Genomic DNA, 22,039 nt, shown 5'->3' with positions numbered 1-22,039 from the left:
TAAGGCATTAAGGGACGCAGGCCTAAAAGGTTTTTGAGATTTGGTATGGTGCATTCAATGGATACACACTAGCAACTTTCATATTTATTTTATATTTTTATCTTATCATTTTTTAGCATATGAAAAGTTCCCATAAAGAGAGACGTTCAAAATGTAAAATTTTTGCAGGAAGTTCTCTCTCATTCCCTTTCTAAGGGCCAGACCCCGAGCAGAGCGGAGTGTCTTGGACAGAAGGTTAGTACGCTTTCAACTCCCACAGACTGCAACATGAGATGAGGGCATCTGGCAACTTATGTGACTGTATTGCTTACTACTGAAATAAGGTGTCAGGTTTTAACAAGAAGTTAATTAAAAACTGGAACAATTTACCAAACATCATTGAGGATTCAAAATCACTAGCAATTTTTAAATCAAGATTGGATTTTTTTTTTTTCTAAAACAGATGCTCTAGGAATTATTTGGGCCAAGTGTTACTCTGGCCTGTGTTACAAAGAAGATCAGATTAGATCACAATGGTCCCTCCTGGCCCTAGAATCCACGAATTCCTGTCATGTATTTTCTCTTTGGAAGTAAAGATTTCTGAAAGCCATCTTTGTATTTCAAGACATGGAAAACAATGAATTCATACTTCAGAAAACATCTAAAATGTGTGGATTATGATTCTTTTTTCTATACAACTGTAAAACTAACTTCTTAACAATTAAAGATTTGAAACTTTTAATCACAGCCTGTTTACAGATAAATTCTCCATCTCAATTCAATGAGTAGCCCCCCACCATCAGGCAGTAAAGGAGCAGGAGACAGGAAGAATTTTTTAAAAAAAATATCCTAACAGCCAATTTTGGCAAGATAATATTTAAAACCAACTCTAATTTGCCCAGGTGATTCAGACTATCTGGAAAATTTCGTGTATGTGTATGTCTCTATCTGATGTAATTGCTGATTGACACGTGATTGACAGGAGACCTTTTTTGGCATAGAATGACATTTTCTCTAAAAAACAGCAAGTGAAAAATGCTTTAGATAACCGAATGAGACCTCTTCAGAGGTAGTAGAGTTGGTTTAGAAAAATAGGGTGTTTTAGGAATATAAACCTCAGATTTATTGTATGGAAGCATTATTAGGTTATGACATAACTTAATGAAATATAAATCAATTTAAGCTACAGTTCAAAGATGAGAACACAGAATTGAGTTTAAAATTCAAAATTGGTATCCTGAAAAACTTCTTAGAAGAACAGAAAATCTGTTTTATATGCATCACAAATCATAATGTCAAAATATTTCCTAGTGAGCTAGATAATATTAAGTGCTTATTAATAACAGATACAGTGTACACAGCTAAAATCACTTTTGACCTGGTCTGGGTTAGATATACCCACACTTCCAGGTCTTTACCGTTATCTTATTTTTTAACCATCATAAAGCAGGTTTCCTTTTTTGTACAGGACATACACCTAAACAAATGGAAAAAGGATAACTTACAGTGTAGTGTGATCACATGGAACTAAATTTTTGACAAATACAGATTTCATTATGACTAGGTAATCTTCAAATAAAAATATTCCATATTTTACCAGCATATACATCATGTCTTCATATAACTATTAAAAAGTGTGTTCTCTCTATACTTGATGCATCATACTTGTCAGACAAGAGTTCTACTTTTGTGCTCTATTCTATTTTCATATGCAGTGATCTGAGCTCACAAGACTAGTAGATTCTTTGTATTTTCATTAAACAAAACACAGGTTAAGAGGTGCACAATGGGGTGGTTATTTTTTTTAAATTTGTTAAAAGAGCTACCATTAAGCATTTACAGATGTTGAAAATGGTGTACAGAAATCCTTGCTTTACATCAGCAAAAGTTCCAGTGTCCTTAAGGAAAAGGGTTAACCAGTGAATGAAATTCCTATGAACAATAAATACTTACAAGCCTAGCGTCATGTTGTATTGGTGTATACTGAAGTAACAGGAAATGGGTAGAATTTCAGCAAAACTGGCTGAAATATGACGTTTGTCTTTCTAGTTAATGTTATTTGTTGCTTTTAGCAACAAATGTATAAATCTGTTTGGTATGAAAAGAAGATAAAGGTCAGCAAGGCTTGCATAGTATATGAATACAGGGTAATGGACTGCTAGAAGGATGAAGGGGTCTGCTAATGCACTCAGCACAGCATCATAATAATTTGCATCTGGCTGATGACATTATGAAGCTTTCCATTATGAAATACTCTTACTAGAAAATAATGCAACTGCCACCCATATATTTACTGCGCACACACTCTGAATCCAAAGCATAGCCAACTTTAAAAAAAATATAGATATTCAATCACCCCTGCTTAGGCTTTATTTTTAAAAACAATTTTTATATACAAAATAAGATGTTTGGGATTTATAACAACTGACTCATCATAGTTTGTTTTCCCATTTATCATAGGATTTTGAAGTCAAATGAGAACCTACAACTAAACGAAAGTTAAGGACTTTCAGTACCTTGCAGAATTTGACCCCCAAAGTATTGCACTCCTAATGTAACGTTTGCTTTCTCCATGAGCTAACTGTAATTGGAAAAAAATCCTGGTGAAGCTCCTACATAACTGTATTACTTTTTTGTGGGATGGGATATAAGAACATAAGATTGGTCATACAGGGTCAGACCAAAGTGCATCTTGTCCAGTATCTTGTCTTCTTATTGTGGCCAATGCTAGGTAATCCAGAGGGAATGAACAGAATAGGTAATCATCAAGTGATCCACCCCCATTACCATTCCCAACTTCTGACAGACAGAGGCAAGGGACACCATTCCTACCCAACCTGGACCTATCCTCCATGAATTTATCTAGATCTTTTTTGGACTCTGTTATAGTCCTGGTCTTCACAAAATCCTCTGGCAAGGAGTTCTACAGGTTGATTGTGCATTATGTGAAGAAATACATCCTTTTATTTGTTTTAAACCAACTACCTAATAATTTCATTTAGTGACCCCTAGTTCTTGACTTATGGGACCAAGTAAATAACTTTTCTCCACACCAATCATGATTTTATACACTTCTCTCATATTCCTCTTTAGTTGTCTCTTTTCCAAGCTAAAAAGCCTGAGTCTTATTAATCTCTTCTCATGTGACAGTTGTTCCATACCCCCTAATATTTTTGTTGCACTTTTCTGAATTTTTTCCAATGCCAAGATATCTTTTTGAGATGAGGCAACTACATCTGCATGCAATATTCAAGATGTGGAAATACCATGAACTTGTAGAGAGACAATAAGTTGTTCTCAGTCTTATTCTCAATCCCGTTCTTAATTCCTAACATTGTTTGCTTTTTTGATTGCTGCTGCACATTAAGTGGATGTTTTCAGTCCAAGATCATTCCAAGATTTTGCTCTTGAGTAGTAACAGCTAATTTAGTCCCCATCATTTTATATGCGTTGTTGAGATTATGTCTTTCAATATGCATTATGTTGGATTTATCAACATTAAAATTCATCTGCCAATAAAGGAAGTACACATTTCTGAAGGTTGAATAAAATAGAATAAATATGACAAAACACTTGTGCATGGGCATGCACAGACACATACACAAACATGAATACACACACATTCATGAGAACTAATACAAATATTTACATGATATCAGCATAAGTGTATAACTGGACAGATTCACTCTAATCAAATAAAGGTAATCTTTTTAGCTAACAGACTACTTATAAAAATGTGCTATAAAGCATTTGTTCATAAAATCTGTTATTTAAAAATTCTCAAAATTTTAAGGAAATACTTAAAAGTAAAAGTTTACAGCAAAAAGTTACATGTTCTCCTTCTATGGGAAGAACTGGTAGATGTAATATTACTTAGGTGCAAAAATTTAGAATGCAAAAATGCCCCAGACTTGGAAGGTAGCTCAGCCAGATTTCAGGGCTCAGTGCTAACAAGGGAAATCTACTTTTGTTCAGGAACACATTACTGCTAACGTGTGTTTGCAGGATCAAGGTAGTAGTGTGCAATGTTGATTTCAACAGGATTACTCATGAGTATGTCAAACAAGAATTGGCCTTCTGTAGTGTTTAGCTACACTGGCAAATAAATTACAAATAATCAATGTGTGAATGAAACCATGATTATTTGATCTAGGTGCAATGAAACTAGAATCACCTCAACTATTACATATTGTCATCTTATTTTCAATATCTTTTTAAAATGTAAAAATGCTATAATTTTTCAAGTCAAAACAAAATTGCTTCTGTTACAGTAATACACTTACCGAATTGAGAGAAAAAAAGTCATTTGTGAAAACTTCTATAAGGTACTGTAGAGAGCATGTAAAAATAACATTTTTTGGCAGAAGATACAAAAGTAGTGTTGGTAGAAGTTAGAAATACATATTTTGTCAAGTTCATGAGATTTACATTTCTCTATAAAACAAATACCAAACATTTTTCTTAATATTGCATTCTTCCTTCAACATATAACACTTGCACTTAATTCCTTATCAGTGAAACATGATTGTGCCATGATTAATGTTAAAACCTAGCTGACACATGATAGGAAAGTAATAAGCCACGCTGGAATTGAATTTATGACACCATTTTGGATCTACACACATTACCTTGTCAGCAACTGCATCTCTCATTTTCAACCACTAGATGGTGTAAAAAAATTAAAAAATTGCCTAAGATTCATACTACTGCTCAAAACCCAAGTATTAATCTACTATATTAAGAAATATGGGTTGCAGAAAAGTCTTTTCCGATTTTAGGGCTCTAGATTACATTTTACCTTGGTTGTTTCTTAACAAACCCTTTGTCTGGTTAGTAATGATCAGATAGATCTTGAAACTGAATGAAGTGGAGGGTTACATAGATAATTTCCTGGCACTTTACCTTCAGGACTCTAAATTCAGAGCTGACAGTAGTGGCCAAAACTAATTTTTCCTGAAAAAGCTCTAATCAATCCCTTTGTGAAAGAAGACTGAATACTGTGGACTCTGTTTTGGGGTAGAAATCAACCCTCACCAGAAGGCTTCTACTTGTCTGAAGTCAGAAAAATTAGCAGGCCAGTCTCAAAGACTGAATATGCATTAATCAAGGTACAACCCAGAGAGGGTGGAGAGATTAAGCTACATTTTCTTCCCTTCTGTTCTAATTTTATGCTCGAATTTTTAAAGTGAGTTCTTTCAAACTATCTGTAGGAGAGGGGTAAATAGTTGTTAATTGTCTAAGATTTAATTAGCTCCTTGTGGCATTAAATAATAGTAAAAAAAAAAAGAGGCTCATGTATATAGTGATATTGTTTGCTTATATTTTTCCATATTTGTTAGGAGTACTGATCTTCAGTTCTGAATGGCAGTCTGCCCAACCAAAAAACCGTATCCTACTTTTATTAATGTAATTCGGTTATTAGCTTAAGTGACAATGAAATAGCTCAAAAGAACCTCATGGTCATATCATCATTAGCAATACATCTTCCATATTTTTATATATGACTATCTTTCCAACCGTAAATCTGAAAAGTTATTTAAACAGAAGCCATACATTCATTATCCAAAAACACTGCAGTTAAATGAATCAAGGAAGATTTAAAGCAACAGTGATGAAACTGAAAGTTTCAAACTAACAGAAAGAGTATTGCAGCTTTAATGGGGTTATTTATTATTTCTGCGCACAACTCCAGAGTTTAAATGAGCCCCAATGCCTTCAGCATTGTACTAAATGACAATTGTGGGTGAAGGAATGTAACTGAGAAGTGCTACTACAAAAAAATTTTTTCAGTTTATTTACTGTGGAAACTAAGGATTTTTGTACATGAGGTGAAGAAAAAAATTACTCTCAGACGAACTCACATGTAAACTTCAGTGGACTTTGTGTAAGTACATCCAAGGAAAGCATTTTGTCCTGATTGTTTAAGAAAGGTAGGCAAATTAATCTATCTTATAATAAAACATGTCTGCGAGTTTAATTCAAGACATTATATTGTTACAGAAAACCTCTGTGGGTTTTTTTAAGCAAACAGGAAAAAGTGGTGAATTAAAAATTGCCTGAATCTGTCAGAACAAACATACACAAAGCCTAAATTGTCAGAACAGCTGCAGTGTACACAAAGAAGATGAAAGCTCAGTTTTTAAAACAAACTGTTTCCAGTAGCAAGATGCCCAGAAAACCAGAATCAACACACACAAGAATATAAAGGAAGAGGAAATAAAATTCATAACACACAACATAATATAGTATACCCTACAAGGTTAACTTTTACCTAGAGTAAGCACATAGTCTTCAATTAAATTAGCTAGAGGATGTTAGGCAAGATTAAATGAATAGATAAACATACTTTTAAGTTGTCTCCTGTTACATGGTTATGTTTTAAATGTGATTATATTTCATGTGACAATATAATTCATTACCATGAATGTCTGATTTCTAACAAAGGCTCTAAAGGGAGTGCCAGTCCTTCCCTCCCCCCCCCAGCCCTGTAATATTGTAGTATGGTATGACTCTTTTCTTACACCAATTTACTCTCAGTAGCATACTGTACCTTGCTGAGAATGTAGATAACATCACCACGTTTAAATGACAACTCATCAGGAACGTCTCCTGTGCAGTCCCATAAACCTTGGTAGAAATTAGTATAATCGGTATTTTTATCCCCTAGGGAGAAAAAAAGCGTACATTAAAACCTTCCAGCATTTGTAATCTTTTATCATCAAAGGCAGCAATTAAATCTTCACGCACCAAACAAAAGGTGGGCTAAAGCACATTTCTCAATACTCGCTGTAGAAATCTGCCACATCCCCACAAAAAAAAATGCAATCAGAAAACCAGTTTAACATGTGAACGCTTCATTTGGTAACAGTTGTGTCACCCAAAACATGCAGCTACAGGTTCTTAAAGCATTTAGCAGCTGCATCTCACAGCACCTAGTTCTTTACTAACATATTTGCAGCAAGCAATGTTTGTATCTTAACTTGAAAAGGGTAACATGTTAAAGTGCAATTAATAAAATTGGTGAGAAAAGATCAATGGTAAGCAATTTTTTGGCACACATCTTTCTTTTCAGCAAGGTTTTCCCTTTTTTGAGAGTCTTTCATATATAAGTCTTTGGTTGTTACTGCTGAAAGATTGTAGCAACTTTGAAACTGTTTGCTGAAACAGCATTTCTAAAATATTTGGTGTCAGCTCCAGTTTAAGACATTTAAACCCTGGCTAAACATGCAACATACACCATAGTCATAAGCTCATCCTTCTAACAGCATAAGCACAATGGATGTGCAGTGTTCAAACTGCCATACAGACCATTAACTGATTGATTATTTAGCACTCTTTGCTCCGTAATACTGCAATAACAGAGTAATAAATGCTTTGTCGTATGCTTATCATACAGAATACATCTACTGGAACACAGAACTTAAACATGGTTAAATACACTGGACACTTCTGTTACACTACAAATGATTTCCTGTTTTTAATTTTGTGAAAATGGACTATGATGAGTTAACTCACAAAGAATGTAAGCAATGCCAATAAGCTGACCAGTTACATTATGTATACACAAACCAGACAGAGTATGTACTAACAATTTACAACACTGGAAAGCTATCTTCTAATTCTGATAACATAAATATCACCGAACTGACTGAATCAAGGGTATCATTTTAATTGTGTTATATGATCTTGGAACTGCAGGCTTGCTGATTATTCCAACATGCATACGTCACATTTGCCTGTCACTAGGATGCTAAACAATTATTGATAGGTCGCAATTTAATCATGATTGGTTCTTTATTACAGGAAAAAAACATTCCCTTAAAATATCAGATAACAAATAGGAGAAATTGCTACACAATTTTTTTAAAGTATTTCTCTGTTAATGTTGTTATTCTCTATTTGGCAAACATTTTGACTTAAGTTGAAATGTTTCCTACAGCAGCAAGAAGAGCTGCTTTGTATTTATTTACTTCAGTTTGTGGGCTAGCACTTTCAGATGTCATTACTGACCTAAGCAGGAATCTGCACAATTCTGGCACAAATTAAAACGGCTATGCATGCCATTTGTTATCTTCTATCACATAGCACTAGAGGGCACTAGGGCTAGCAGCATAGAAATTCTGCTATGATCCCACCAAAATAGAGATACAATTTTAAAAAACCTCAGCAATAAAGTGGTTTATTTTTTAAATGTAGATGTTTAGACAGCATAACATTTGGAGGAGACTGCATCAGGTTCAAAATCCTTTGCAACGTCTAAGTATTGGCCCTAACAAACTTGTCTGTCCGTTGATTATTCACTGAATCTAGAACTCACTGAATAATGCAAGATGATAAAATGAATATTGCATCTCTACCACCAGATTTTAATACTGCAAATTATTTTAGTTACCTGATTGAGCATACTGCTCTGTACAATTTTTATTAAAGCAAACTGAAGCTCCTGCTGGTTTGTTGCAATTTCGTTGCAGTCTTTGACTAATTGTCTTTTTTAATATACCAAATCAAACTTTTACTTCTTCAGAGTTACACAAACATGAATTATGATTTCTTACACATGACACTTATCCCCTTAGGGTTTTTTCTTCCCATTGAGGAGCCTGGTGGAATTCCTATTAACATTAATGGGAGTTACATGGGGCACATCGACAGGAGAAGAGATCCCACAGAGAGTGAGATGCATCTCTCCCTTGATGAGCATCACGAGTATTTCATTAAGCCTTGGAGTGTAAATGCAACTGAACTAATGACTTGGCAACACCAGAAAAGATGCATTTTAAAATAAGCTAATCGCTACCCAATGATGTTACCCAAAGACCAACCATGGCTCTGTGCTCTCATATGTGAAATCTACATGAGAAGAGAGCTGTTTTCACCAGCGAGTCACGCGTTTTAGACAGTAATTGGTAGGCCAGGGGGATGAAAAATTATCAATAAGAAAACATGGCAGTATACATTTAAGTTACTTTACTCTCCCAAGCATAGCAGTGTATAAATTCCAGATAAGAAATCTGGACATGAAAAATTAAGTTAGAATCTCCTGGCCACAAAAGTATCTTATTAAGTATGTGCATAATCACACTTGTATAATCTTAAGTATGGACATATCTTTAGAAGCAATATGTTTCAAGCAAAGTAGGCTTCTTTAAAAGATTGAGCTAATATTGTTTATGGTGCCGAAGCCACACAGAAAGAGACAGTGAAAGATTTTGTAACAGACTCACGCTGCATTCTAAAATACATATAAAAACATTTATTGCTCATTCCCTATTTTACAGATGTATGGTAAGTTCTGAGTTCTGGCCTGATTTCAGAAATTATACAGAACCACCACCCTGTGTCTTTTGCCTTCAGCTGGAGAAATGCATAAAAGAAAGTCAGGTGACTAGTGAAAAAAGAATTTCTCAGAGGGATGGTAAAGAAATTATGCTGACCTGCTTTCCCTACTTCTAACCACTTTAAAGACACAAAGAAAGATCACTGATTTGACATCAAGAACATATGTACCAACGGGAGGGTACATATATTCCTGATAGCAGTACCAACAAATGTATAGGTTACCAATATGCTGGTATCACAGTGTTGTCACCATTTTACTAGATTATAAAGATGAAATATCTAATTTCTTAAAATAGGTATATACCCTCTGTCTATAAATAGTGCAAAAACAAAGAGAGTGTCTATCTCATGCAGACGGCCTGATTCGTTAACCTTTACTCATGTGAACAATGTATGCAGGATCAGATGTATATTTTGCATCTATCAGTTGCCTTTAATATCATCACTCAAAGGATGGACAAGCTGCATTTGGTAAAGGTGGATTAGATTGTAGAGGGGAAATACAAAGTTATGCAGCTCACATTCCAGAATAATTGTTTGATAAGCAACTCGCCAACAATTTTCAAAACTCCCTTGTGAAGGATTCTTCAAAGTTTCATTGTCAGACTTTTTTTCCTCCAAAGGTGTGAGGGGGGGTGACAGAGAACACAAACATTTTTCTCTTATGTTCTGATGAGAACTAAGGCTATGTTTATACTGCAAAGATATGGCGACGAAAGTGCTGTCAACACGCAAAAGTCGCCAAAAGTTAAAAAGCCGTCAAATCGGTTTTTCTGCTGCCCACTGTTGACATGTCATGGCCACATTGCTAGCTCCAGTGTTCACAAATAGAGGAAAGCAATGTGGGTAAGCATCTCCCAGTGTCTGGCGTCACTGTGGGAACATGCAACATTGCGCTATGCATTTTGGGAATGTGACCTCTTTGCTTCCCAGCATGCCCATCTTACTTTTGTGTCACTTCAAAGACAGCCCTTGCTGCAAACTCCAGCATCTGCCATGAGAAAACATGGTGCCCACAGTTCTCATGTTGTGATCAATGTGCTTAAGACATTGCACCACAGCTACTTCTTGATTTAATATTTGATGAGATCTTGGATGAGGACGAGAATGACACTCACGAACTAGCATTGCACTGGGCTATCACAGATCATCTATGAGCCACTGGCCGTTGCTTTTGGGCTAGGGAAACCAGCACTGATTGGTGGGACTGCATTCTCATGCAGGTGTGGGAGGAAGACCAGTGGCTGCAAAACATACAGATGCGTAAAACAACCTTCCTGGAACTGTGTAATGAGCTGGTGCCTGAACTGCGGCTCAAGGACACTTGAATGAGAGCTGCTGGCTTGGTGGCCAAGTGTGTTGCCACAGCTGTAGGGAAGCTGGTGACTCCCGATTGCTACCATTCAAGTTGCAAATGAGTTTGGAGTGGGGAGGTCTACTGTCAGGGCAGCACTTCTGCAAGTGGACAGGCCAATAAATCACATTTTGCTGTGTAGGATTGTGACTCTGGGAAATATGGAAGACATAGTGGCTGGGTTCACTAACATGGGCTTTCCAAATTGTGTTGGGGCAATCGATGACACTCGTATTCCCAAGGTAGCATCCCCTACCTTGCCTCAGAGTACATCAATCATAAAGAGTACTTCTTCATGGTACTTCAGGGGGTAGCCAAGTTAGTCTGTTACAGAAAAAAACACCATGCAGATGGGCACAGCCCACTGTGCCCACAAGAGCTCATGATACAATCTACATGTTTTGTTAGTCTATAAAGTGCTACCGGACCATCTGCATGGTGCTTCAGGTGCTTGTGGATCACCATAGGCATTTTACACACACAAACGCAGGAGGGTCTGGAAAGGTGTATGATACACGGATCTTCAGGAACACTGGCCTGTTCAGAAAGATGCATGCTGGGTACTTTCTTTTGAGGCCAGAAAATTACAGTGGGAAATGCCCATAGAGATCTTAGATGACATGGTTTATCCATTGCAGTCCTGGCTCATGAAGCCTTACACTGGGCACCTGGAAACCAGTAAGGAGCAGTTCAACAACATACTAAGCCGATGCTGCATGGTTGTGGAATGCGCCTTTGGCAGACTGAGAGGGAAATGGCGGTGTCTGTATGGTAGGCAGGTCCCTTTGGAGGATTATATCTCCAAGGTGGTGACTGCATGCTGTTGCTTACATAACTTATGCGAGACTAGGGTGCGGCATTTGGCTGTGGGTGGAACAGAGAGACACAGTGCCTAGGCAATTTGAGCAGCAAGACTTTTGTGCCATCAGAGAAGACGACAGGGTGACTATCAGTATCAGGGAGGCTCTGAGGAATCATTCTGACAATAAGGGGAACTGACATTTCTGTCAAGTATCAGAGGGGTAGCCGTGTTAGTCTGAATCTGCAAAAGCGACGAGGAGTCCTGTGGCACCTTATAGACTAACTGAAGTGTAGGAGCATGATATTTCTGTGTGTTAGTTGGGGTTACTTCCCTGCCTCGTCCCACTTCTCATCCTGAGTGAGGCATTCCCATGAAACCCGAAGGATGTGTCAGGCTTCTAGAGGGACCAGAGCAATTGGTGTTGGTTGTGTCACACAAAATAAACACGTGTCTTTAAACATTTGACTTTACTGATATCTTTCTATCAGGATACTCAATGGTAAGAGATGGTAAGGGTTATTGGGAAACTTTACAATGGTGTCGTCACCCAGTATTATGTCTAGTTCTTTATAGCAACAGCATGTTTTGGGTGCAGCATCAGATAAGCTGTTTGCCTCATTCACTTCTGGTACACCTACTGGAGTTCCTTTATCTTGGCTCTGCATTGTAGGATGTTTTACTTCTATCCTTTCTGAGACAGGGCTTTTGAAACGTGGCCATACGTGTCCCAGTTCCTACAAGTCACACGCAGCTGTGACTGCATCGATTCTTCACACCACACACTGATAAGATCCAAAAGCTCTGCAGTGCTCCAAGCAGGAGAGCATTTTGAGTGATACCCACCCCTGGTTGGCTGAGACTATGCCAGAAGGACCACCACGCAATGAGCCAGGACCACCAATACACCATGACCCAGGTTCCAGAAAATGGATTTTTAAAGTTCTCGGGGTTTTCAGGTGGGAGGGGTGCATCTGTTTCCATGTCTACAGAGCACCAGAGTTCAAAGTGATAGCCAGAGTGGTTAATTGGGCATTGTGGGAAACACACTGGAGGCTAAGATTTGACACAAAGCCTTCTGTAGTACACATTATATGATTGTTAACAATAACAGCAGGGGGAAAAATAAAAGTACAGAAGCAGAAAGTTTTTTGTCACCAAAAACAGATGTATGTCTCGACTTTTATCACATTGCACTGAGAAGGCCCTCCAGGTTTTGTCGCCAGAAGGGGTTTTTTGGCGACAAAACTTGCAAGTGTAGACGTGGCCCAACTCTTCATCAGATACAGATAGCGGAGTCTACCTACCACTCTGAGTTCAGAGATAAATAAAGGATAGGTGGATAAAATTCATGTCAGACAAGGTGATAGTACTAGTGGGTTGGGGAAGCTGCTGGAAGATCTATTTACTCTTGCTTACGAATTATACTTTGTCAAGGCTGTCCACGATCAGGATTCTGTTGGGTCTCAAAAGAAGGTTAACAGCAGTGAACAAAAGTATGGCGGTTTTGATTCACTCTCCAATTTGCCACTGGCTAGATTTGCAATATATTCTCTCATGTCTGCACCTGACCACTGTTATCCATGTCCCTTTTACGTCTAGATAGGACTGCAGCAATGCTTTCTATTTGGAGCACTGAAGACCTTGAAGGCCACCCAAGGTATTCTTTGCAGCCCACTTTCTCAGTTGTATTAGATATGCCGAGAGCATCATTTTAGATGTCCAACATATTGTCATGCTACACAAATTTGTTCCCCCCTGCCACCTCAAATTAATGCTTAGTTTTAACAACAAAAGTTATACATTGTTGTGAGTCCTGACCATTTTAGAGACTCCTGCCCCCCTGCCACATGCAAACAATTTCCTCTAAGTAATTGTGATCATCTATGGTGTAATGTTATCTGTCCTCTGTGTCAAGATATATTTGATGGACCTTGCTGGTTCAGCTAAAGTTTGCTAGCCTTGAGGATACACTGCAAGTTTGAGTTTAAGTACTTTGTGTTGGAGATAGATTCTGGGATCTTTTAGATACAGTAGTTATTGCAATTAACCTGGGGATTGTCTGAATGCTATAAGCTACTGGCAAATTCTTACCTTTCATATTAAGACAAAATGAGTATCAGATAAAAAAAACCCACAAAAAAGCCATTGTTTTAAATGCATTCTGCAACCACAAAACAGCACTTCTGGCTCAGCACAGATGTTACTGATTACCTCTGACCTGCCTTCAGATAAATTAGGGAGGAACTTACGTTATACCTTAGGTTTGTGACTTAGAAATAAAAGTTGAGTTGAGTTGAGCAAAAGTTTGGCAAATACAGTATATTACACACTCACACACACACATATACACACACACACATAATCTTAAATTTCTTTAAACTGGATTTAAGATTGTATGTAACCTGGTTCTTAAGGAAAAAAGCTTTATGAACACGATACAGTACATTCAGACTACGAATACACATTTCTAGAATATCAATATTGAGTTCACCTCCACAGACCTCCCACTCTACATGAGATGAAGACATTTTTAATCCTCTTGTAAAGGAGGTTTTGATGAAATCTTTTAAAAGTGAGCAGATTCTGTAGCTGTGTATTTTAAATCTGCTAATCCCACTTTATCTGGCTAGTTTCACTATTGGAAGTAGGACCTCTAGCATTTTTTTCTCTCATTTATACTGCCATGGTTTTGTACATAAATATCTGATATATAGATGTGATCCTCAGGCAGCCAGCAACTCTGTTGTATAAATTACTAGATTTTTGATCTGGCTCTTCAGAGGTTCACAGCCCCAAATAGAATAACTAGTATGAATGTCTAAGGTAGGACAGCATGGGGAGTTATCCTATGTTACAGTCTGGAATGTGGTTTCTTTTGGTGAAGAGATGGAAAAATTCTACCCTTTTGGGAACAACTGTGTATAGTGTTTAGAAATCCCATGCGTATTGTAGTCAGCTCTAGTGATGATGTGAAGTTCAGAATAAATAATACAGTAAGTCTTAACAAGAGTCTCTCTGTTTTCAGCCTCTCTGCTTTGACGGTAGGTGTTGTTTAAGGACACAAACCATCTCACGGTTTTCAGTTGTGCTGAGTCCTGTATGTGTGCTTCCTTTTTCCTGAGCCCTGTCTCTCTCCACATCAGGGAGAGAATTATTACATAAAAAAGAATCATGGTAAAATAATGTTACTGGATTTATTTGGGGAGCAGATGTCAAACACTAGATGGATCCAGCTTCTTTTCTATATCTCCCCAGCCCCTGCATTTTCTGTACCACAGTTCTGTCCTTTCAGCTCCCTCTTCTCAATTCAATATCAGACAGAATTCTCTTTCTGTCACTTCTCCTGGTCCTTACCACTCCACAATCATAGCTAGCTACATCCAGGCAACACATGGTTTCAGAAACTTAAACTAATAATATAATGGAGGTGAAAATTGGTTTTGCTAATTATAGGCACCAGTCTTCACCAAAGTGAGCAGATACAAATTGGGAGTTTGTAGACAAATTGACAAAGAGTTAGGATAAGACAAAAATGCCACAAAAGCTTTCAAGATGAGATTCTCAATGTTTTGCCCTCCTCTCTCCAGAATGCTTTATCTGAGTTGCTTCAAATTTCCTAGAAAAATTCTAGCCTGATAGAAGATCATTTATGTTCAGTTACAGATGGAATGGTTTAGTTCTGGAAAAGTTCAGAAGGAGAAGTATCCTAGCATCTCTCCAAAAACACAGTTATTCAGTACAACAGATAATTAAAGAAAAAAATAATTATGTGCTGAAGATGAGTGACAGCTGGAAAGGAAAGTATTTTTTGTTCCCAGTGTTTGAGGCTATGTGTATTATTAATTGAGAAAACATCAAACATTCCTGAATAAGTTAAAAGTTCATGGGATGGGGTGCCTAGCAAGCTAGAAATCCCCTTGTCAACTTGCTGCCCTACATGGCAAACAAAATTCTTATGTCATATATTTACTTGTTTAGGGAAGAACAGAGGTCCTGCTCTGCTCAAGTGTTAAAACAATTACTTGAAACTAATTTAATGTCTGGGGAGAAGTATTATAGTGCTTTATTTTAAAGATATTGAACCCTTGTTACATTTTTAGAGTTCTCATATAAGAGGTCTGCTGTGTTCCTAAACTAAAGGGATAAAATTTAAGTTATAATAGAGGATGTTATCAAAGTAAAGTTTCCTTGAGCTGAAAGATTCATGAGAACAACAAACATCTGTTACTCCCTTCATAATTGGATTGACCCAATCCAGTATTGTAATTATTGGCATGTCTAAATGACTGCTAATGCTATGGTTTCATTGAGTCGTGTTGTTTTATGTGTGGTTTTTACTAGATCGTGATGCTAACAACATCTGATGACCCAGTGCTCATTTCCTTTCCAAGAAAAGCAAACCAAAACCTTTTACTGCAACCTGTTCCTGCTTTCCTGTATGGGTCAGGAAATCAGGCCCCTGTTTCCTCTCCATATGTTGCAAAAGGAAGAGTACAGCAAAGCTACTTCCTGAACACACACTCCTTATCCACCCATTCCCTGACAGCACTGGAAGAGTGATGTGCAGTCTGTATGATGGAGGAAGGCGACCCCAGATTGCATTACACTGCAGGACCCAGTTACGACATAGCACATCTGACATTGGCTGACATTTAGCTGTGAAGAGGTGTAAAGTCTTGCTTCTTATCAGGTTTTCCCTACTTTCTGGGCAAATAAGTGATAGGTTATCAAAAGGACCATGCCCCCAAGGCAGAGATATATCTTGTTTTTACCTTAGCTAGAAATGTCTTGCACTCAAGAAAAGTTGTCCCCTCATGTGACTTTACATAGTATATGCAGTTATTTTTCCCAGTCCCAATGACAATTAGCACAAGGGCAATTTGCCAAGCTGAGACAGTGACAATACCCTTCTTAGCCTTCCTGAGCATTTGTGTCCTTTTCCAATTTTTTTTTCTGTTGCTGTCACTGGACTCTGGCATTTCTTACCCAATTCATTTGCTTGCTGTGATAATCATATGCAATGAAGATATGCATGGCCAACATTTAAACAGGCTGCAGATCAATTAGCGGTCTTAAGTTTATCTGATTTTTATCAAAGAAGACAGAGCTCTGGGTCGATTGTCAGAGCCTGTGTCAAGTTGACCTTTTCAGAGATGTCTACATTGCCAGTCCCCTGGGCAACTTGTTGTCCCCTGTTAGTCTCTGAATGGCAGAAGTCTGTTCTGCTCAAGCACAAAGTATACACAGATGTCTATATTATATTCTTATAGGTTTGACAGCAACTGCATGTTGTATCTATAAACTGTCCTTTAGCAGTGACACTTCCTCAATGATGATAAGCTAATTTATGCAACTAAATCTCCTTTGTGCAGAAATGAAAGCTAATTGAGTCATTACAAAGTAATTCAGGAAGGAATACCTTGTATAAATTGGCTTACTTTATAAATCCTTCTCAAGTGGTTTTCATGCATCCTAAATGATTCTATGCAGTTTTACTGCCATAAGAAACCCAGATTAAACAGCTAACTTTTTGGAGTTGTGAAAACATTATTTACAATGGCAAAAGGCAAAGAACAGAAAAAGTAAAGTAAAGTAAAATAGTATTTGTAGAACAAAGAAAATATTTTAATTACCCAAAACATTGCTAGTGGTTACTGGGCTCAGCTTCTTTGGCTCGGCAGTCTTTGGAGGAGCACTCTCTTCTTCTTCCTCTGCAAACAGACAATTACAAATGAAATGTTGAAGGCACCCGTTAACTGACAGGAATTATAGCCTGCGACAGTTTGTCAGTCACCCTATATATATATTTCTAAAAAGCAAACGCAAGGAGCCAAGCTCATTTGTTTTCGTACTGCCACACAAGTTCAGAGGCTTGGCTGGGTTTTGTTTTTAAACACTCTGGAAACTCATTTTTAAAAGCTCAGATGTGAACTGTTGAAATCATCTTTGACTCTGAAAAGGCATGATGGGGGCTCCCCTTTGCAGTCTCTCAATGGCTCCTAGGACAATCAGAATTGGGGTCCCAGCTGCCCTTACACTTATTATTCCAAGCTAGGGAAAATTCAGGCTTCCCTACTTGTTCTTACATCAGAAGAGTGTGACTGTCACTACCTCACTCCTCTGCAAGAAGTTGGGGGTTCCACAGGAGACAAGGGGACCTCTGCTGTGCCATGCTCCTGCCTGTTCAACTACAGCCACTGAAAACATGGCCCTATCTACTGTGCTAGACCATGGGAAGCAGTAAAAAGAAGGGGGGAAGAAGTTCTATATAATCTGAGGAGAGTGGGGGAACGGTCTATGTCCATACCGTCTCAGACCATACCAATCAAGTGTACTTTCCTTCATAGCTTAGGAGGAAGGAGAAGAGAGCTTGATGGAGCTCAGTTTGCCCCTCAACACTGTTCTCTTGCCAGCACAAAGTTGGAACCCTATGGAGTCTCCACAGGTGATTTTGTAGCACAGGAAGAGGGAAGGATGGGAGACATGTATTCCCCCCTTCTTGTCCTCTCTCCCACTCCAGATACAAGCTCTGCTTCATGAAGGGACGTGATTTACCAAGGACTAAATGAACTCTTCAGTTAACAATTCTGTGATGCATAAAAAAGAATGGACTTTCATAGCTGTATTCTTAATGTAGGAGTAAAATGAATTAAAAACCAAAACCGTAACATTGTCAGGATAGCAGCACAGCTGACATGAGAGAGCTATTCTCCACAAGAGCGCTCCACTTTAAGCATGCCTAATTCCTTTGCTGCCATTTAACATATTGCTTTTATATATGTTTGCTGTTAAGTAACATGTACCCATTACAGCTATTAATCTGATATTCTGTTAATAAACACTGTGCATAAATATTATAGCTTTTAAAAACCATGGTGTCCAACCAGTTCTGAAGCAGTGGCTACTGCTATAATGAACTAACCACTCAACTGGCCAAATAGGCACATTGTTCAAGCCAACTAGCCACATTCAAGAGGCCAAACAGCCACAGGTGGCTAGCGGCTAGCGTGTTGGACACCACAGTTTTAAAATGTTCATAACATTCTATGAAGGAGCGCAGGGTGAGTTTCAGTGTGAACATGTGATCGTGTCTGTTTTGCATTAATAATTGTGCAAATTTATAGGATCATTCAGACACATCACATTACATATTCAGGCTTCAGTTTTGCAAATATTTAATGGACATGTTTAAGGAGAAAATTTGTTCCTCTTGGTTTCTGAGGACAGGACAAGGAGTAATGGGCTTAAAGTGCAGCAGGGGAGGTTTAGATTGGACATTAGGAAAAAATTCCTAACTGTCAGGGTGGTCAAATATTGGAATAAATTGCCAAGGGAGGTGGTGGAATCTCCCTCTCTGGAGATATTTAAGAACAGGTTAGATAGACATCTGTCAGGGATGGTGTAGGTGGAGCTTGGTCCTGCCTTGAGGGCGGGGGGCTGGACTCGATGACCTCTTGAGGTCCCTTCCAGTCCTATTATTCTATGATTCTAAGCACAAGAGTAGATCTGTTGATTTCTGTGGGACTACTCCCATGCTTAAAAGTTAAGTACATGCCTACTTACTTGCATGCCAAGGGCTACAGGTTGCAAAACACAACATAATGGGAGACAAGGTTATGTGATTTACTGTCCAAGAAGTTTTACATGATTTCTCTGCTAGTTAGCTAATAGTTTTGTTATCTAATAACAAAGGTATTACATTGTTACATGGATCCAAAAGAAAAGAAAAAAAACAATAGCAAGTGGTAAATCTGCTTGCTACAGAATACATAATGAGAGAGTGGGAGACAGATTCTATCTGTTACATTTAACTTGTTCAGCACTGAGTGCATCATTACATCATATGGGGCATGCATTCTTAAACTGCCTTTTTAACGCTAAAATATGCAACAGAAGTAGCTTTATAGTCTCTCAAGGGCACCAGGAGGCACTTGCCCCATGGTTTAGAACCATTTTTATGCCACTTACAAACAATATGACCCTTTTGTCACCTTTTCTTCACGTAACACATTCTCTTCCTATAAATACTCAATTCCAGATAAGACACCACACACACACACACACACACACACACACACACACTTACTTACTTACACTTTGAGGAATGTTCACACTATAATGCCTTTTACTATCAGTTGCATGATAATAAGAACTCCCATAGATAACTATTGTGAGTGCCTGCACGCCAACAATGGATGCCGATGAGGACGTAAAGGAAGATTTCTATTCTCAGTTGGAAACCATTTTATCAGAGACCCCTAAAGAAGATAAGATCATTCTTCTGGGGGATTTCAATGTACGAGTTGGACAGGACTCAGACCTGTGGAAAGAAACAATTGGAAAAGAAGGAGTTGGCAAAAGCAACTCAAATGGAATCCTGCTCCTGACCAAGTGCTTATCATCATGTCCTTTTGTTGAAAAAGGGTGTTCAAGTTCAAAACATCTTGAGAGACACCCACGTTCAAAGGCACCTTCTTGACTATGTCATAGTTCATGCTCAAGATTGCAATGACATACTTCTCACAAGAGAAATGACAAGTGCCGATCATCTCCTCATTCAATCCACAGTGAAAATAAAGATCACTCCCAAATGGAGGCTGAAAAAAGAAGCAGATCAGGCACAAGCTGAAGGTTCAAGATCTGAAGGATGCCATTAAGTATGACCAATTAGAATCATAGGGCTGGAAGAGATCTCATGAGGTCATGAAGTCCAGCCCCCTCCCCAAAGCAGGACCAATCCCAATTAAATCAACCCAGCCAGGGCTTTGTCAAGCCGAGACTTAAAAACCTCTAGAGATGGAGATTCCACCACCTCCCTAGGTAACTCATTTCGGTACTTCACCACCCTCATAGTTTTTCCTAATATCCAACCTAGAGCTTCTCCACTGTAAGTTGAGACCATTGCTCCTTGTTCTGCCATCTGTCATTATTGAGAACAGCCTCTCTCCATCCTCTTTTGAACTTCCCTTTAGGAAGTTGAAGGCTGCTATCAAATCACCCCTTACTTTTTTCTTCTGAAGACTAAATAAGCCCAAATCCCTCAGCCTCTCCTCATAGGTCATGTGCTCCAGCCCCCTAATCATATTGGTTGCCCTCCACTGGACCCTCTCCAATAAGTTCACATCCTTTCTATAGTGGGGGCCCAGAACTGGATGCAATACTCCAGATGGCTCACCAGAGCTGAATAAAGGGGAATAATCACTTCTCTAGTTCTGCTGGCAATGCTCCTCCTAATGCAACCTAATATTCCATTTGCTTTCTTGGCTGCAAGGGCACACTGTGACTCAGATCCGGCTTCCCATCCACTGTAATCCCCGGGTCCTTTTCTGCCGAACTGCTACTTAGCCATTGGGTCTCCAGCCTATAACAATGCTTGGGATTCTTCCGTCCCAAAAGCAGGACTCTACACTTGCCCTTGTTGAACCTCCTAAAATTTATTTTGGCCCAAGCAGTCTTAGAAGAAAAGCTTCCATTAGAGTTTCTGGAAGAAATTGAGGAACACTGGAGCCAGCTGAAAGCAGTAATCAGCAATACCTGTGAGGAAACATAGGCTACCAAACCAAAAAGCATCAGGACTATTTTGATGAGAGTGATGTTGAAATTGAGCAACTCATTACTGAGAAGAGAATGGCATTTTGTGTTTGCCAGAAGGATATAAATTGCAAGACAAAGAGAGAAGCTCATGCTAAGGCAAAGGTAGAAGTCCAATGTAAAACTAGAGAACTCAAGACTCTAGTAAGAAATCCAACATTTCATGGACACCCATAATACACGTGGTTTCTTTAGTGCCATTATGGTATGATCACAGTTTTCAAGTATCTAAAAGGGGGTTAACAAGGAGAAGGGAGAAAAACGGTTCTCATTGGCTTCTGATAATAGGACAAGAGGCAATGGGTTTAATTTGTAGTAAGAAGTTTAGGGTGTACATTAGGAAAAACTCCACACTGTCAGGGTGATTAAACATGGAAATAAATTGCCTACGGAGGTTGTAGAATCTCCATCACTGGAGATATTGAAGAGCAGGTTGGATAGACATCTATCAGGGATGATCAAGGTGGTGCTTGATCCTGCCATAAGGGCAGGAGACTGGACTTGACCTCTCAAGGCTTCTTTCAATTCTGGTATTCTGTGATTATAGGATTCTCTGATTAAGGCTGTTTATGGGCCAGCTAGTCACGACACGAACCCCTCTCACTCTAAGGAAGGATGGAACCACACTTCTGAAGGACAATGAAGCCACTAATTTTCACTGGAAAGAACATTTTAAAGATTTTCTTAATCGTAACTCCATGGTTGCAGATGAAAGTTGTTGAGCAAATCCTGCAACAAACTTCAAGGGATGAACTCGGAGACCCTCCCAATTTGCATGAGGTATACAATGCAATCAAGCAGATGAAGAACAACAAGGCAGCAGGTACAAATGGGATCCCCTCTAAAATCTTTAAAGATGGTGGACCAGAATTAATTCTGCAGCTTAGCCTGTCTATCCCTTAAAATCCAGTTAAAGGAGGTGATACCCAGTAAAATGAGGGATGCCTTGATTGTTACCCCCTTTAAGAAAGAGG

At 38.5% G+C, this 22,039-nt stretch overlaps 1 protein-coding gene across 1 annotated transcript in view; it reads right to left on the bottom strand.

Annotated features, from left to right (window-relative positions):
* The window catches only part of SKAP2 (src kinase associated phosphoprotein 2), a 159,461-nt gene that overhangs the window by 6,384 nt on the left and 131,038 nt on the right, over window positions 1–22,039 (bottom strand). Inside the window, exons 10-11 of the mRNA XM_075922173.2 lie at window positions 17,108–17,185; window positions 6,530–6,642 (exon numbers count right to left, since the gene is read on the bottom strand). Coding sequence (XP_075778288.1) covers window positions 6,530–6,642; window positions 17,108–17,185 — 191 coding nt within the window. The remainder of the gene's footprint in view (window positions 1–6,529; window positions 6,643–17,107; window positions 17,186–22,039) is intronic.

This window comes from Pelodiscus sinensis, chromosome 2, assembly GCF_052426305.1.
Source record: "Pelodiscus sinensis isolate ZL-2025 chromosome 2, ASM5242630v1, whole genome shotgun sequence".
NCBI lineage: Eukaryota > Metazoa > Chordata > Testudines > Trionychidae > Pelodiscus > Pelodiscus sinensis.
This window is presented reverse-complemented; position numbering and strand designations above follow the sequence as displayed.